The sequence below is a fragment of the Chrysochloris asiatica genome, unplaced genomic scaffold (assembly GCF_000296735.1).
Source record: "Chrysochloris asiatica unplaced genomic scaffold, ChrAsi1.0 scaffold00107, whole genome shotgun sequence".
NCBI lineage: Eukaryota > Metazoa > Chordata > Mammalia > Afrosoricida > Chrysochloridae > Chrysochloris > Chrysochloris asiatica.
Window position 1 is genome coordinate 5,038,706 of NW_006408625.1, and position 16,932 is coordinate 5,055,637.

Here is a 16,932-nt window from a genome sequence, read left to right on the forward strand (position 1 = left end):
GGACCAAGAAATCTAGAAAAGGGATGGAAAGTCTGTTTCAGAGCTTCCAAAGTAACCTAGGCCTACTGACATTTCCATTGTAGCTCAATAAGACTCCAGTGCGACTTCTGACCCATAGGAACTAAAAGAACACATTTTTTTTTTTTAAACTTCCCAAATTTGTGATATGTTACAGTAGCAACAGGCAACTAATACAAACCATACAAGGAGCCTAGCTGGGATAAGGCTGGTTTGGGGTTCAAACCAACCAGCTTCTTCTCGGTAGAGATGAGGCTACCAGCTGTCATAAAGATTTACAGTCATGAACAGTCTATATTGGATATTATGAGTTGGAATCTATGGACTCAATTACAGTAGGTTTTGTGGGTTCACAGGTCCATGTAAGCTAATGAAATGAAATACGAGGGGACTTCAAAACGTTTGTGGAAAAATCCTATTATTTTTTAATTTAAAATTTCCATGAACTTTTTGAATTTCCCTCGTATTGTACAGTATGAAAAAACATTTTCACTATTGGAGGAACCGTCTTTGGATTAATCAATTAGATAGGCAGTATCCATTTACCTCTCGAGCAGTATGTTGCCCTCAAGATGCTACCAAAAGCAGTCTTTGATTTTCTTAAGGTAACGTTTTTCTATAATGTATGATACAAATCACTGGTAATTTTAGATGCTGAGTGCAAGAATTTAATAGCATTTTTACATTTGCCTTCTATTTAAGTCAGGTAATGCTGGTTTTGTACTCAGAGGAGTGGTTAATGATTCACTGTATTTTAATGGGTCTGACCAGAGGAAACGCGCTGATTTCACTATTGCTCCTGTTGGGTACTTATGCGCTTACTTCCCTGCAGTTGAGCATCACTCACTCACCTCCTAATGGTCCTAGGTATGCGGCAATACGAGGTTACCAGCACCAAATATAAGTCAAAGGCCAGACTCGCGGGGACAACGATCTTTTTCCAGGTGTTCCGCCTCCTGAACTTAAAAAACCATCACACGACGAAGCCAGCAGTATCTGCCAGCTACTTTCAGCAGCAAAATCTACGTAAACTCAGAAAGTAATCTCAAACATCGCGATACTTGCAACTACCGCAGATTACATTACTACGAAATAGGCCTCTGGGGCATGACGAAGGACAATTTCTCCGCCCAGGTGGTAAAAAACAAACATAATGCTAAGATTTTGTTATCGCGAGATCCCGATGACAGGTCGGGCCTGTTCTCGCGGGATTTTCCGAGTCAGGGTTGCCATGAGCTGTAGGCTGTAGAAGGAAGGCGGGTACTAGAGGTTATCTTTCCCCGGTAGCCGGGGCGGCGGCGGCTTCGGAGGCCGAGATGGCTTGATGAACGCCCTTCGGCTCGTATGCTTTCTGCTTCTTCTTCGTGGGCCCCCTTAGCCTGCACCTTGGCTCCCCGCCCTCCCGTGGCTTCGGCCTGCAGGGGAGCGATGCTGGTCTGGTCTGCCGCCAGTCTGGTGTTAAAATGCCACGGGGCTGCCAGGCTCCTCCCCCTGGCCAGATGGATCCCTCTGCCCCGAAGTCCCTCGCGGAAACCGCCGGCAAAGGTATAGGCTCTGAGATCACCACTTTGCCCAAACACCTGACTTTACTGCGCTAGGTGGACTCATTCCGGCCAGTACCCTGCGGCTCCTTTGAGTGACAGTAGGAGATTGGAACCCTTCACAGGCTGAGATGAATTCTTTTCGATTATGGAATCAGATTACTCTTGGTCCTCCTTCTGGCTCTGACAGTTACTTGCTGAACATCTTTGTGCAGCTTCCTCCTCTGTAAAATTAGGATCTTTGCTGCGTTATTGAAGTTACAAGTAAGATTGTGTTTGCAAAGCGCATTAGTGTCTGATCCATGGTGGTGGTGGTTATGTGCATGGAGTCGGTTCCGACTCTTAGTGACCCTGCACAGGGTTTCCGAGGCTGTAAATCTTTACGGGAGCAGAAAGCCTCATCTTTCTCTCGCGGAACAGCTGGTAGTTTCGAACTGCTGACCCTGAGATTAGCAACCCGATTCTTAACCACTACGCTACTAGAAATCCTTAGTAGGTATTAAGTAAGTGTTGGATATTGCTGTTCTTAATTCTGTATGCATTCGTTGTTAGTGAATGGCAAGATTTTGTAGTTAAGCAGATGAATGAGTTGAGACATTTAATTTAGTTTACTTTTATTACATTTAATAGCTTACTTTATGGTATACTGAGAGGTTCCGTTTAGTCTAGTCGGTTCCAACTCATAGTGACCTTGTATCAGGTTTCCAAGGAATGGCTGGTGAGGTGAGGTTGGAACCTCTACCTTTGGGTTCAAACCGGCCTTGCAGTCCAGCACATTAACCCGCAATGCCATACCAGGACTCCATATGATTATCCTAGAGCCTTATATTCCACTTTAATAGATCATCATTAAAGAGTCTGAGGAAGTTGGTGCCATCTGCCACAAACTTTTCTGGGATGCCTTCTTGCCTCCTATTCATAGTTTTCATTAATAATAGTAACATAACAAAAGCTACCAGGTATTGAGTGCTTGAGGAAGTTGGGGCCATTGGTGACAAACTTTTCTGGGATGCCTTCTTGCCTCCTATTCATAGTTTTCATTAATAATAGTAACATAACAAAAGCTACCAGGTATTGAGTGCTTGCGCTGTGCTAACAATATGCAGATTGTTTATCTACATGCATTCTTTTGAGGGAGATTGTTCTGGTTTAAACAGATGAGGAATTCAGAGCTAAAGTTTGGAGAGTTTAAGTAATACACTTACACTCAGAAGGCTAGGAATTGATGAAGCAATAGCTCAGGTATTTGTCATTGTTAAGTTCTGATTCATAGTGACCCTGTTGTTGTTGTTGTTGTTAAGTGCTGTAGAATTGGGTCCAAACCACAGTGATCCTGTATATGGTTTCTAAGGAGCGCTTGGTGAGTTTGAAAAGCTGATCTTGCGATTCAAATTGACTTTGTAGTCTAGCTCATTAACCCACAGTGCCACACCAGGACTCTATAGTGACCCTATATGCAATGAAATGAAAAACAGTCTTATCCTGTGCCATCCTCACAATCATTCTTATATTTGAGTCCATTGATGTAGGCACTGCATCAATCCATCTTATTCAGGGTCTTCCTGTTTTTCATAGACCCTTTTTCAAGGGTCAGGTTCCTCTTGATAACATATGCATAGTACATGAGACAAAGTTTCACCATCCTCACTTCTCAGAAACATTCTAACTGTATTTATTCCAAGACAGATTTATTCATTCTTCTGGCTGTTGTTATTATTGTTAAGTGCCATTGAGTCAGTTCCGACTCATAACGACCCTGTATAGGGTTTCCGAGGAGTGGCTTGAACCATCACTTTGCGGTTCAGATTGACCTTGTGGTCTAATGCTTATCCTGCAGCGCTACACCAGGACTTCTGGCAGGCCATTTTATATTCAGTATTCGTTACCTGTGCCATAATTCAAATATATCAATTCTTCTTTCATCTTCGTCATTCATTGTCCAGATTTCCCATGCACATGTTGTTGTTGGTGTTAGGTGCTGTTGAGTCAATTCTGACTCATAATGACTCTACACACAAAAGAACAAAACATTGCCTGGTCCTGTGCCATCCTCATACTCATTTGAGGCGATTAAAATGACCATGGATTGGGTGAGCACACTTTTGTCATCAGTGTGACATCTTTGTTCTTTAATGCTTTCAAGGGATCTTTTTCAGCAGATTTTCCCAGTGCAATGTGTCATATGAGTTCTTGACTGCTGCTTCAATTGGTGTTGATTATGGATCCAAGTAAAACGTACCATGACAACTTCAATTATTTCTTCATTTACCATGATGCTTATTGATCTTGTTATGAGGATTTTTGTTTCCTTTATATTAAAGTGTGATCCATACTGAAGGCTATAGTCACAGATCTTCATCAGTGTTTCTGATGAAGTTCTCTTTGCTCTCAGCAAGCAAAGATGTGTCATATGTATATCTCAGGTTGAGCTTTTCTTCCAATCCTGGTGCTGCATTCGATTTAATATAATTCAGCTTCTCAGATTATTTGCTTAGCATATAGACTGAATAAATATGGTGAAATAATATAACATTGACACACACTTTTCCTGATTTTGAAGCATTCAGTATCCCCATGTTCAAATAACTACCTCTTAGTACAATAAAGCACAAGTCAACATCTTTCTGATATTCTCTGCTTTAAGTCAAGATCCATCTGATGTCAGCAATGAGATCCCTAGTTCCACATCCTCTTCTAAATCCGGCTTGCATTTCTGGCAGCTACCTGTCAATGTATAGCTGCAACCAGTTTGGAATTATTTTCAGAAAAATTTTACTACTTGTGTATAAATGATATTGTTCAATGGTTTCCACATTTCTTTGGCTCACCTTTCTTTGGAATTGGCCCAAATATGAATTTTTTCCAATCAGTTGACAGGTAGCTGTCTTCTAAATTTCTTGGCATAGATGAATGAGTGCCTCCAGCACATGGATTTGTTGAAAGATTTGAATTGGTATTGCATCAATTCCTGGAGCCTTGTTTTTCACCAGCGCTTTCAGTGCAGCTTGGACTTCTTCCTTCAGTGTCATCAGTTCGTGATCATATGGTGCTTCTTAAATCAGTTGAAAATCAATCCATTCTGACTGGTACAGTACTTTATATTCCTTCCATCTTCTTTTGTTACTTCCGCATTGTTTAATATTTTGCCCATCCCAAACCCTCTGCCATCAAATCGATTACTGTGGCGCTGTAGGATCAGCACTGGACTGCGAACCACAGGGTCAGCAATTTAAACCCACCACTTATATAGGGTCGCTATGAGTTGGAATTGGCTCAACAGCACATAACAACAGCAACAACAGTGGTGGCGTGCCATTGAGTCAGTTCCGACTCATAGCGACCCTATACTGGCTTACCGAGGCAGTAAATCTTTATGGGCTCAGAAAGCCTCATGTTTTTTCTACAGAGTGGCTGGTAGATTTAGACTGCTGACCTCGTGGTGAGCGGATCAACGTGTGGCCACTACGATACCAGGTTGTTGTTTGTTGTGAAGTGCCATTGAGTTTGTTCTGACCCATAGCGACCCTGTATAAGGTTTCCAAGGAGCAGCTGGTGAGCTTGAACCACTGACCTTGTGGTTCAAACGACTTTGCAGTCGGCGCATTAGCCCACAGCACCACACCAGGACTCCACGATACCAGGTAGTCATACCCTAAATAGGGTTTCAGAGACTTAACTCTTTATGGACGTAGACAGCTTCATTTTTCCTCCATGGAGCAACTGGAAGGTTTGAACTGCTGAGCTTGCATTTAGCAGTTCAATCCCTAACCCACAGCGCAACCAGAGCTCCTATTTTGCCCATGTTGTTGTTATTGCTAAGTGCTGTAGAATTGATTCTGACTTATAGCAACCCTATATATGGGTTTCTAAGGAGTGGCCGGTGGGTTCGAACTGCCTACCTTACGGTTACCAGTCCAATGCGTATTCTACAGCACCACACCAGAACTCTGTTTTGCCCAATAACTCGAGGCTTGAAGTTATTCTTCAGTTCGTTCAGTTTGAGGAATGCCATGTGTATTCTTCCCTTTTGACTTTCTAACTCCAGGTCTGCACACATCTCCTTATAAAACTTTACTTTGTTTTCTCAATCCACCCTTTGGGATCTTCTGGTCAGCTCTTTTACTTCAACATGTCCTCAATTTGCTTTAACTACTCTACGTTTGAAAGCAAGTTAAAAGGATGTTTTTGTGGTACTGTAGGATAAGCACTGGACTGTGAACCACAAAGTTGGTAGTTCAAACCCTCCAGCTGCTCCTCAGGCAGCTACGAATCAGATTTGACTTGACAGCAGCAACAAGTGGAGCCTAGCCTCGGAGACTAACTACATTTGGAGTCCTGATGTGGCACTGTAGAATAAACTCTAGACTGCAAGGTCAATTTGAACCACAAGGTGGCAGTTGAAACCAATCAGCTGTTCCTTGGAAACCCTATACAGTGTCCCTGTGAGTCGGAACCGACTCTACCACACTTAACAACAGCAACGAAAACAGTACTGCTTGACACAAATGCCACAAGTGAGTGGTGGCTTTAAAGAACACATTTGTTCACATTTGTGGAAACTAGAAGTTTGAATTCAGGGTTTGGCTGTAGGAGAAAGGTGTCAGAGAAGATCCTTGTTTCTTACCATTTCTGAGGCCTCCTCTCCCTCCCACCCCCATACTCTGCTATCTCTTTGTCTATTCTAGCATTTTTATTACTTAGAAATGACAGATTTAGGTCTACCCTCACAGGGATTACCTCAATTGATTACATTATGTAATTTTACATTATGTAAGGTCATTACATTACATTATGGAAGCTCTGTCCAAAGACAGCTGATTTAATCACACGAAGTACTCCGTGACAGCAACTGGTCTAGTGTTTGGTCAAACTTCTGGGAACCCTCACTTAAGTTGACATATAAAACACACTGTCACAAGGTGGCAGGTACTACTCAGCGTGGGGGAGTTGTTGATTCATATGTGAACTATTATAGAGTGGCTGCAAGTTCTGATGTTAGTTGGTATCCAGTCAGCTCTGATGGTGACCTTGTATATAACAATGAAACATGGCCCAGTCCCTGTGCCAGCCTCATAATCACTGGTTAAAATCCGACCTCTGTCAATAGCTGAGTGACTTTAGGCAAGTTGTCTCTTTCCTCATTTGTAAAATGGAACTAATAGTATTGCTTATGTGATATTGTAATTGTTGTTGCTAAGTGCCATCAAGTCAGGATCCGATTGATAGAGACCCTGTACAGGGTTTCCAAGGAGCAGCTGGTGAGTTAGAACTGCTGGCTTTAACAGCCCGCACAGACATTGCAGTTTACCGCATTAACCGGCAACGCCACACCAGAATTTCGTGATATTGTAAAAGAGGCTTAAATGAGCTGCTACATCGAAAGTACACTGAAGCTATATATAAATATTGCTACAGGTCTTATCTCTGGTCACCAAAGAGAAAATGAGTAGAAAGAGAAAAAGAAAAGAAAAAATAAAATAATATTCACACCTTTGTCTCTGTAAATCGCCTGCAGGTTTTTTACAATGGGAATGCTCTCTTGTCCCTCAATCCGCTCACTCTCATTCAAAATGGCTGTGGCAGATCATGTTGGCTGCCTCAAATCAGAAGTCATCTCCTTTCTAGATTCTGTTCCAAATCTTTCTCCTGATAAGCACACCCTTATTTATCCCTTTATCTGAAGCTCAGAGTTCCCAGGACTGTCCTCTAAATCTATTTCATCTAGTTTTCCGTGTTTTTGCTGAAGAGAGTCTGCACAGCCTTTCTGCCTAGACTGCCATCATGTGGTTCTTTTTTGTTGTCACTGAGTGGATTCAGACTTGTGTGGCCCCCAGGTATGTAGTAGATGTGCATTCCACAGGCCTTTCAAGGCTGTGCCCTTTTGGAATCATCACCAAGCCTTACTTAAGAGGCACTTCTGTGTGGGGTTAATGTACTAGACAGTAGTTGAGCATTTAATTATTTGTGCTTCCCAGGTAAGAGATTGGCAGAAGTCATACTTTTTGATATCACCTCATGCATTGTTTAATTTCATTACTGCTGCTTTCATGGGTGCTGTGTTTGACTGAAGTTAGATGAAATTTTTGACAGTGTCAATGTATTCTCAGTTTAATCATGCTGTTCTTCAATGGTCCAGTGGTGAGGATTTTTTTTTCTTTACACTGAGGTATGTCATCCATACTGAAGGCTATGAATAGTCTTAGATCTTCATCAGTAAGTGCTTCAAGTCCTCTTTGATTTCAACAATCAAAGTTGTGTCATCTACATACTGTAGTTGAATGAACCTTCCTCCAGTCCTGATGCAGGATTCTTCCTCTTATAGCCTAGATTCTCAGATTATTTGCTTATCACATGGAATAAGTATAGTGAAAGGATACAGCCCTGACACATACCTTTCCTGATTTTAAACCATGTTCTATTTGAACTGCTGCTTTTTGGTCTGTGCACAGGCTCTGCCATGAACATGGTCTGCAATTCCCCTTCTTTGCAATTTTATAAGTATAATAGTGTAATTTATCGTTTTAGTTATTTGGAAAAAGCATTTATGTGAAAAACTTTATTTTCTCATAACAGTAGATAGCTTTTTAAGCTACATTTGGAAATATTTTCTTTTTTTCTTTTTGTAGACAAATGGTGTCCAGGAGAAAGATGCCTTGTTCCTTCTCCAGATAATGGAAAACTTTGTGAAGCATGCATAAAATCTATTACTGTGGATGAACATGGCAAGTCATTTGCAGTTGTCTTATATTCAGATTCTCTAGAAAGGAAAGTACCTCTTAAGAGACTTCAAGAAGTAAAAGCTGCTAAAGATGGCTCTAAGAGTTTTATATTTGATGATGAAGATTTGGAAAAACCTTATTTCCCAGATCGAAAATTTCCATCATCTGCTGTTGCTTTTAAATTATCTGAAAATGGAGACTGCATTCCTTATACTATCAATAGATATCTGAGAGACTATCAGAGAGAAGGGGCCCAGTTTCTCTATGGACACTACATCCAAGGGAGAGGGTGTATTCTCGGCGATGACATGGGACTTGGAAAAACAATACAGGTATTTATTTTAATTGCTTTATAATAAAATTCAGTTATGTCATTTTTTTTTTTTTTTAATGTACATGGTGGGCTACCATATGCAAATCTTCTTTTATTCTCAGATGTTACGATAGTTATTTTTTATACATGTGTTACCCACTAGACAGTAAAGTCCTTAAAATTAAGGACATTAGTTTATCCTCAGTACTTATTTAGTACCTATAACATATAACATGTTATTCAGAAATAATTGTTTGGTATAAGTTGATTTTACCTGTGGCAGTACTAGTACTAAAACATTGTATTTGAAATGGTTTATCCTTCTGAATAGTGCTTTATGGAAGGAAAGTATTCTGACATCTGGTATGCTATATTGCATGGCTGCATTGATTTCTGTTTTGTGAAGTGTATCATTTTAGAAGTGTCTAAATTTGGAGGCCCTGGGCCATTAGGAGTTCTGTTAGTAAACTTCAGAGAGGAGTGGTCCCCTGCTTCTCTGAAATGTGTACCAGAATATATGCATGTGTATTCCTTTTCAGAATGAATCTATGGTAGTTAGCTGTTGTTCTTTAAAAAATCAGTCCAATATTTAGCAGCTGAAAACAGCACCCATTTGTCAACTCCCAGTCTTGTGAACTGGGAATCCAGGCACTGCTAGCTGGCTCTCCAGACATTGTCTGCCACAAGGCTGCAGGCACTTCAAGGCTGGACTAGAAGGATTTGATTCCTAACTCACTCAGAAGATTTTGTTCCTTGTGGGTTGTTGGACTGAGGCCTCCCTTGGTTCCACGTGTCCCTTCCTAGAACATCTCAAAAGATGTCAGCAGGCTTTACCATGGTGAGTGAGTAAGAGGGTAAGAGAGGGCTAGTTACATAGTCATAACCCAATACCTGATTATGAATCTTTTCAAATATATAGAGGAATTGAAAGAATTATGCAGTGAATACCAGTATAGCCAGTCTGATGTGCTGTAGGCTAAGCACTGGACTCCTAACTATAAGGTTGGTGGTTCAAAGTCACCAGCTGCCTCGCAGGAGAAAGATGAGGCTGTCAGCTCCTGTAAAGATTTACGGTCTCAGAAATAGGGTCACTCTGAGCTAGAATAAATGGCAGTGGTTTTATTATTTACTTTTAGTTTCTATTGACATTTTATTATGTGTGCTTTATCATGTGTATCTATCCATCCATCTTTCTTTTGCATTTTAAAGTAGTAGGCTTTAATACATTTCATCCTTAAGCCATTCATTCTGTTAACTAGAGTTCAAAATTTATTACAGTTCTCTTTTATTTTTTAAGGTAAAATTTACAGTGAAATGCACAAATCTTAATTGTATTCACCATTATGCATTTTGATTAACACATATCTCTAAGTCAATCAAACCCTTCCTTAATATGAAATGTTATCATCACCCTAGAAAGTTTCCTTATGCCTCTTCCTTGTCCTTGCCCCACACCCAAGAAGCAGCCTCAGTTGCATTTTTCTTGTCTAATAAATTAGTTTTGGTATGGTGCTGTAGAATAAGCACTGTACTACTAACCTCAAAGTCAGCAGTTCAAACCACTCCTTGGAAACCCTGTACAGGGTTGCTATGAGTTGGAACTGCCTCAACGTCACTTAACAACAACAGATTAGTTTTGCCTGATCCTATAAATGTAACCATGTTGTTGTTAGATGCTGTTGAGTTGGTTCTGACTCAAATCAACCCTATGCACAACAGAATGAAACACAGCCTGGTCTTGCACCATTCTTCTAATTATTTTTATGCTTAAGTGCATTGCTGTTTCCACTCTGCCAATCCATCTTATTGAGGTGTCTTCCTCTTTTTCCCTGACTCTCCATTTCTCAAACATGGTATCTTTCTCCAAGGACTGGTCCCTCCTGATAATAAGTCCAAATTATGAAAGATGAAGTCTGGCTACCTTGGCTTCACTCAGACTGTACTTCCAGAACAGACATGCTTATTCTTCTGGCAGTCCATAGTGCCTTCAGCATTCTTCTCCAACACCACAGTGCAGATGCACCAATTCTTTTACGGTCTTCCTTATCCATTGTTCAACGTTCACATGCATATGAGGCTATTGAACATACCATGGCTTGGGTCAGGCACACCTTAGTCCTCAAACTGGTATCTTTGCTCTTGACAATTTTAAAGAGGTCTTGTGCCACAGATTTGCCTAATGCAGTATGTCATTTGTTTTCTTGGTTGCTGCTTGCATGAATGTTGATTGTGAATCTAAGCAAAATGAAGTCTTTAACAACTTCAATCTTTTCTCCATTTACCATAATATTATTTATTGGTCCAATTAAGAGAATTTTTTTGTTTGTTTTCTTTGCATTGAGGTGCAGTCTGTATTGAAAGCTTTGATCTTTATCAGGTTTTAAGTCCTCTTCACTTTCAGCAAGCAAGGTTGTGTCATCTGCACATTACAGGTTATTAATGAGCCTTCCTCCAATCCTGATGCATCGTTCTTCTTCATATAATCCAGCTTCTCGGATTATTTGATGAGCGTAATGATTGAAATATGGTGAAAGGGTACAATCCTGGTGCACACGTCTCATGATTTTGAACCGTGGGATCATACAAATGTACTGTGTGTACTCTTTCTTTTACTTAACATACACCTGAGATTCATCTCTGTTGCTGAGTATAGAATATATAGTTGGCTCCTTTTTACTGATGTGCCCATTCCAAAGAGAGGGTGACCCAATGGAATGTGGAAATCATTGGACAATATCTTTGATATCCCATGCGAGTAAAGTTTTACTAAAGGTAATACAGAAACGGCTGCAAGCATACATTTACAGAGAACTTCCAGAGGTTCAAGCCGGATTCAGAAGAGGCCGTGGAACAAGGGATATCATTGCTGATGTCCGATGGATCTTAGCAGAAAGCAGAGAATATCAGAAAGATGTTTACCTGTGCTTTATTGATTACGCAAAAGCTTTCGATTGTGTGGATCATGACAAGTTTTGGACAACATTGTGAAGTATGAGTATTTCAGAACACTTAATTGTGCTCATGAGAAATCTATACCTGGACCAAGAGGCAGTTCAAACAGAACATGGGAACACTGAATAGTTTAAAATTAATAAGATGTGTGACAAGGTTGTATTCTTTCACCATACTTATTCAACCTGTATGCTGAGCAAATAATCTGAGAAGCTGAGTTCTATGAAGAAGAACGTGGCATCAGGGTTGGAGGAAGACTCATCAACCTGCAATATGCAGATGATACAACCTTGCTTGCTGAAAGTTTTAAGAGGACTTAAAACATTTACTGATGAAGATCAAAGAGCACAGCCTTTGGTATGGATTACATCTCAATGTAAAGACAACAAAAATCCTCACCACTGGACCAATAAACAACATTCTTATCAATGGAGAAAAGATTGAAGTTGTCAAGGAGTTCATTCTTCTTGGATCAACTATCAACACTCATGGAAGCAGCAGTCAAGAAATCAAATGACGTATTGCATTAGGCAAATCTGCTGCACAAGACCTTTTTAAAGTGTTGAAGATCAAAGATGTCAGCTTGAGGACTAACATGCGCCTGACCCAATCCATGGTATTTTCAATAACCTCATATGCGTGTGAAAGCTGGACAGTGAATTAAGTAGATCGGAGAAGAATTGATGCTTTTGAGTTATGGTGTTGGAGGAGAATATTGAAAGTGCCACGGGCTGCCATTTTGGAAGAAGTGCAGCCAGAGTGCTCCTTGGAGCCCAAGATGGCCAAACTTTGTCTCTCAAAATTCAGACATATTATCAGGAGGGACAAGTTGCTGGAGAAGGATATCATGTTTGGTAAGGTGGAGGGTCAGAGAAAAAGATGAAGACCCTCAATGAGATGGATTGACCAAGTGGTAGCATTGATGAACTTAAGTGTGGCAACAGTAGTGAGGTTGGCCCAGGATCAGGCAGTGTTTTGTTCTGTTGTGCATATAAGGTCGTTATGAGTCGGTGCTGACTCGATGGCACCTAACAACAACAACAACAAATAGAGTCTTGGTGTGGCCCTGTAGTGTAAGTATTGGACTGCAAGTCAGTGGTTCAAAACTTACCAGTGGCTCTTCAGACACCCTATACAGAGTCACTATGAGTTGGAAACAACTAGACGGACTTAACATCAACAACAGCAATATTCCATTATTCAATTCCATTACAAGACCAACTACTTATTCATTGCAAGTGCATTTTTTCCAACAGTTTATTCATTATAAGTACATTTTGAAATAAATATACAGGGCAGATGGAATACACAAGAATCAAATTAACTTCATTTATAGAAAGAGATGATGAAGAAGTCAGAATAAGGTTAGGAGGGGTTAACATGATTTTATGCATGTTCAAGGTGAAGCTGAAGAAAATGAAAACAACTCCACAAGTCAAAAGTGTGACCTTGAGTTTATCACACCTGAATTTAAAGTCCATCTCAAGAACACTAATGACAAATCATGGGATGATAACAACAGTATGCTTGAAGAATGCAAAAGATCATTAAAAAGACAGGAAAGAAAGAAAAGACCAAAATGGACATCAGAAAAGACTCTGAAACTTGCTCTTAAATGTAGAGTAGCTAAAGTATATGGAAGAAAGGATTATTTATGTAAAAGAACTGAAGACTTCAAAGGATGACTTGAGAAGACAAAGTAAAGTATTGTAATGAAACATGCAAAGACCTGGAATTAGAAAACCTGAAGGGAAGAACACTCTTGGCATTTCTCAAGTTGAAAGAACTAAAGAAAAAATTCAAGCCTCGAGTTGAAATACTGACAATTTTTATGGAAAAAAATGAATGAACTATTCAGAATCACTGTGCTAAAAAGAAATGGCTGACATTCAACCATTTTAGGAGGTAGCCTATGATCAGGAGCCAGTGGTATTGAAGGAAGAAGTCCAAGCTTCAGTGAAGGCTATGGTGAAAACAAGGTCTATGAATTCCAATTGAGATGTTTTAACAAATGGTGGTGATGCTGAAAGTGCTCACTCATCTATGCCAAAAAATTTGGAAGATGTCCACCTGGCCAACCAACTGGAAGAGATCCAGGTTTGTGACCTTTTCAAAGAAAGGTAGTCCAACAGGAATTATACAATAACATCATTAATATCACACACAAGTGAAATTATGTTGAAGATGATTTTTAAAATGGTTGTATCAACAGGGAACTGCTAAAAATTCAAGCTGGATTCAGATGAGGGCATGGAATGAGGGATATCATTGCTAATGTCAGATCGATTTGGGTTGGAAACAGGAAATAACAGAAAGATGCTTGCCTTTATATTATGCAAAAGCAATTAACTGTGTGGATTGTCATAAATTATGGATAACATTGCCTAGAATTAGAATTCCAGAACACTTAATTGTGCTCATGCAGAACCTGTACATAGACTAAAGGGCAGTTTTTCAACAGAGCAAGGGGAAACTATGTGGTTTACAGTCAGGAAAGGTGTGTGTCAGAGTTGTATCCTTTCATCATACTTATTCAGTTGTATGTTAAGCAAATCTGAGAAGCTGGACTGTAGGAAGAAGGTGGCATCAGGTTTGGAGGAGGACTCACTAAGAACCTGCTATATGCAGATGACATAACCTTGCTTGTTAAAAGCAACAAGGACTTGAAGCACTTCCTGATGGAAATCAAAGACTGCAGCCTTCAGTGTGGGTTGCACCTTAATGTAAAGAAAACTGAAATCTACATAAACAGCATCATGATTAATGGAGAAAAGATTGAAGTTGTCAAAGATTTCATTTTACTTGAACCCATAATCAATACCTATGAAAACAGAAATCAACAAATCAAACATTGTATTGCCCTTGGGAAATCTGGAATGCAGTTTTGACCTTTTACTGCTCTGGTTGTTTGCTGTATAGTATGGTAGCTATGACTAGATTGCCATCAGAAGTATTCCCTGTGCTTTCTCTGGAGTATTTGGGTAGTACCATCTGAAAGATTGGTGGTTTAGTCCACCTACATATGCCTTGGTCACTCTGAGTTGGAACTAACTTGGCAGTCTCTAGCAACAATAGCAACAATTAGTGACGACATTGTGTATGTGATATTTCACTTTTCATATGCTGTTCTCAAGATTTTCTCTGTATCCTTGATTCTTAACAGATTTGGTTATACTATGCCTTTTGGATTTGACTTACTTAGGTTCATTGAGTTTCCTTGATGCATAAATTTGTGTGGACAGATTTGGGAAATTTGGAACCATTATTTCAAAAAAATGTTCTATCCCTTTCTCTCTCTTCTCTTTCTGGGACTCCCATAATGCTGATTTTATTCTGCTTAATGATGTCCCATAGGTCTTGAAGCTTTGTTCTTTTTTCTTCATGCTTTACTCTTTGCTCCTCAGACTGCTCTGTATCATGTTTGTTGATTCTTTCTTCTGCCAATTCACATCTACTTTTGAGTGCCTGCAGAGAGCTGTCCATTTTTCTTATAATACTCATCAGCACTTGTATTTCTGTTCGTTTGGCTTTTTAAATTTCTCTTTATTGAAATTCTTGTTTTGTTCTTGTGTATCATGTTCCTGATTTCTTTTAGTTCTTTTTCTGTGTTTTCCTTTGATCATGGTTACTATTGTTGCTTTGAAGTATTTGTCTAGTAACTCTGTTAACTTCCCAGGGACCTTTTGTTCCTTTTTATGGTGGGTGGCATCCTTTTCTGCTGTATGCTTTGTGATCGCTTGTTATAAGAAGGCCATTTAGCTATTTTACTGTGATAACTGGAGATTAGATTCTTCCATAGAGCTAACTCTTCTACTTTATTATTTTTATTATTAGTGGTTGTTATTGTTAAGTACTGTCAAGTTGGTTCCAACTCATATACAGGGGTATAGGATTTCCAAGGAGCAGCTAATGGGTTTGGGTTTGAACTGCTGACGTTGAGGTTTAAATCAACCTTTTGGTCCAGTGCATTATCCTGCAGCGCCACACCAGAACTGTCATTATTACTGATAATGGTATTTTAATTTATTGAAGTGTGTGATTCCCTATTATATAGCCCCTGACTTCCTGTCTAAGTGCACCTGCTGTTGTCCTTTCCTTGTTGGTCTTTCTGTCTTTGGGTGCTGGCACTTGTTTCTTCTCTGCAGGGTCCTTGACTGGGTGTGCTGGCAGTATTATTGCAATACCATACTCTTTGCCTATAGCACCTGATGTAGGTGCCTCACCTCCAGATACTGGGGATATTAACCCTGTTACCGCTGATACCAGATTCCCCCTTCCCAGGGACTCTGGCTCTGTCCCTGCAGTGTCTGTCCCCTACTGCTCTTTGGGTTTGCTGACTTTCTATGATTGCTCACAGCAAAGTCACCCCTCTGCTTATGAATACTGGCCATGCAACTCTGGTCTCAGACTTTCCCCCAAGTAGCTGCAGCTGTCACATACTCACCCTAGACTCTACTCCAGGGAGCATCAACAGTGCAGCAGTCCCACCTCCAAAGTGGCAGCTGTTGCTAATTTGCCATGCACCCTTCCTCCTTGGAAACTCAGGGCCGCCTGTGCACACCATGTTGCTATTTACTGCTCTTTGTGGGGACGCTGGTTTGACCTGCGTTCTTTACACCCTGCTTTCCCAGGTTTGCCTGTTCAGCCTCCTTGCTTGTGCTGTGTTTACTGTGTTTTCTTTCCCAGCTCTGCCTGCTCATGAGTTCTGGACCTGAATGTGGTTTCCATGTTGTTCCTTCCTAGGACTCTAGCAGACTCCAGTCTACACTGTGCTTGCAGTACTATTCTGTCCCAGCTCTGCTTGCTCTCTGGTCCTGGATACTCTCCATCCCAGGTTTCACTGTCCTCTCCATGTTGCACCCATTTTGCTTCTTTGTCCCAGGACTTGTTAGTCAGTACCCCTAGTCCATTTGAGTCCTCCATGGTTCTCCAACTCTGTGCTCCCTGCCAGAGGGCACCATCTGTATCTACCCCAAGATGGCCATGCTGAGCAAGGGCAAACCTCCACTCTTCTGCTGTCCACCAAAGGGCTTCAGAAAGTTTGTGGAAAAATATCATTATCTTCTAATTCCATATTTCCACAAACTGTTTAAAGGTCCATCATGTATGTGACCTTTTTTCTTGATTCGATGTTCATTTTAGCCCTCCAAACCTTGGACTGACATTCAGAGTGCCAAGATGATCAGTTTCATCACTTTTGGTTTGTTGTCTTCTAAATTGAAGCTATGGGATGGGAGTGTGTGAGAACAACACCTCTGTTCTTCTGGAGCCTCGGGATGCTCTTAAAACTTCTGTTTTGAGACATCGTATGAGGATTTCTCCCTCTCTCTTCCATTCTGGTGTTCTTAATGGACCTTGGATCTATGGTTTCATTTTTTTTTTTTTTTTT

General features: G+C 40.4%; 1 protein-coding gene across 1 annotated transcript in view; it reads left to right on the forward strand.

The window, feature by feature from the left end:
- The first annotated feature begins 1,464 nt into the window (after positions 1-1,464).
- Positions 1,465-16,932, forward strand: part of ERCC6L2 (excision repair cross-complementing rodent repair deficiency, complementation group 6-like 2) — a 124,823-nt gene continuing 109,355 nt past the window's right edge. The window contains exons 1-2 of the mRNA XM_006867640.1: positions 1,465-1,563; positions 8,186-8,610. Of these exons, the coding sequence (XP_006867702.1) occupies positions 1,482-1,563; positions 8,186-8,610 (507 nt within the window). The 5' untranslated portion in view covers positions 1,465-1,481. The remainder of the gene's footprint in view (positions 1,564-8,185; positions 8,611-16,932) is intronic.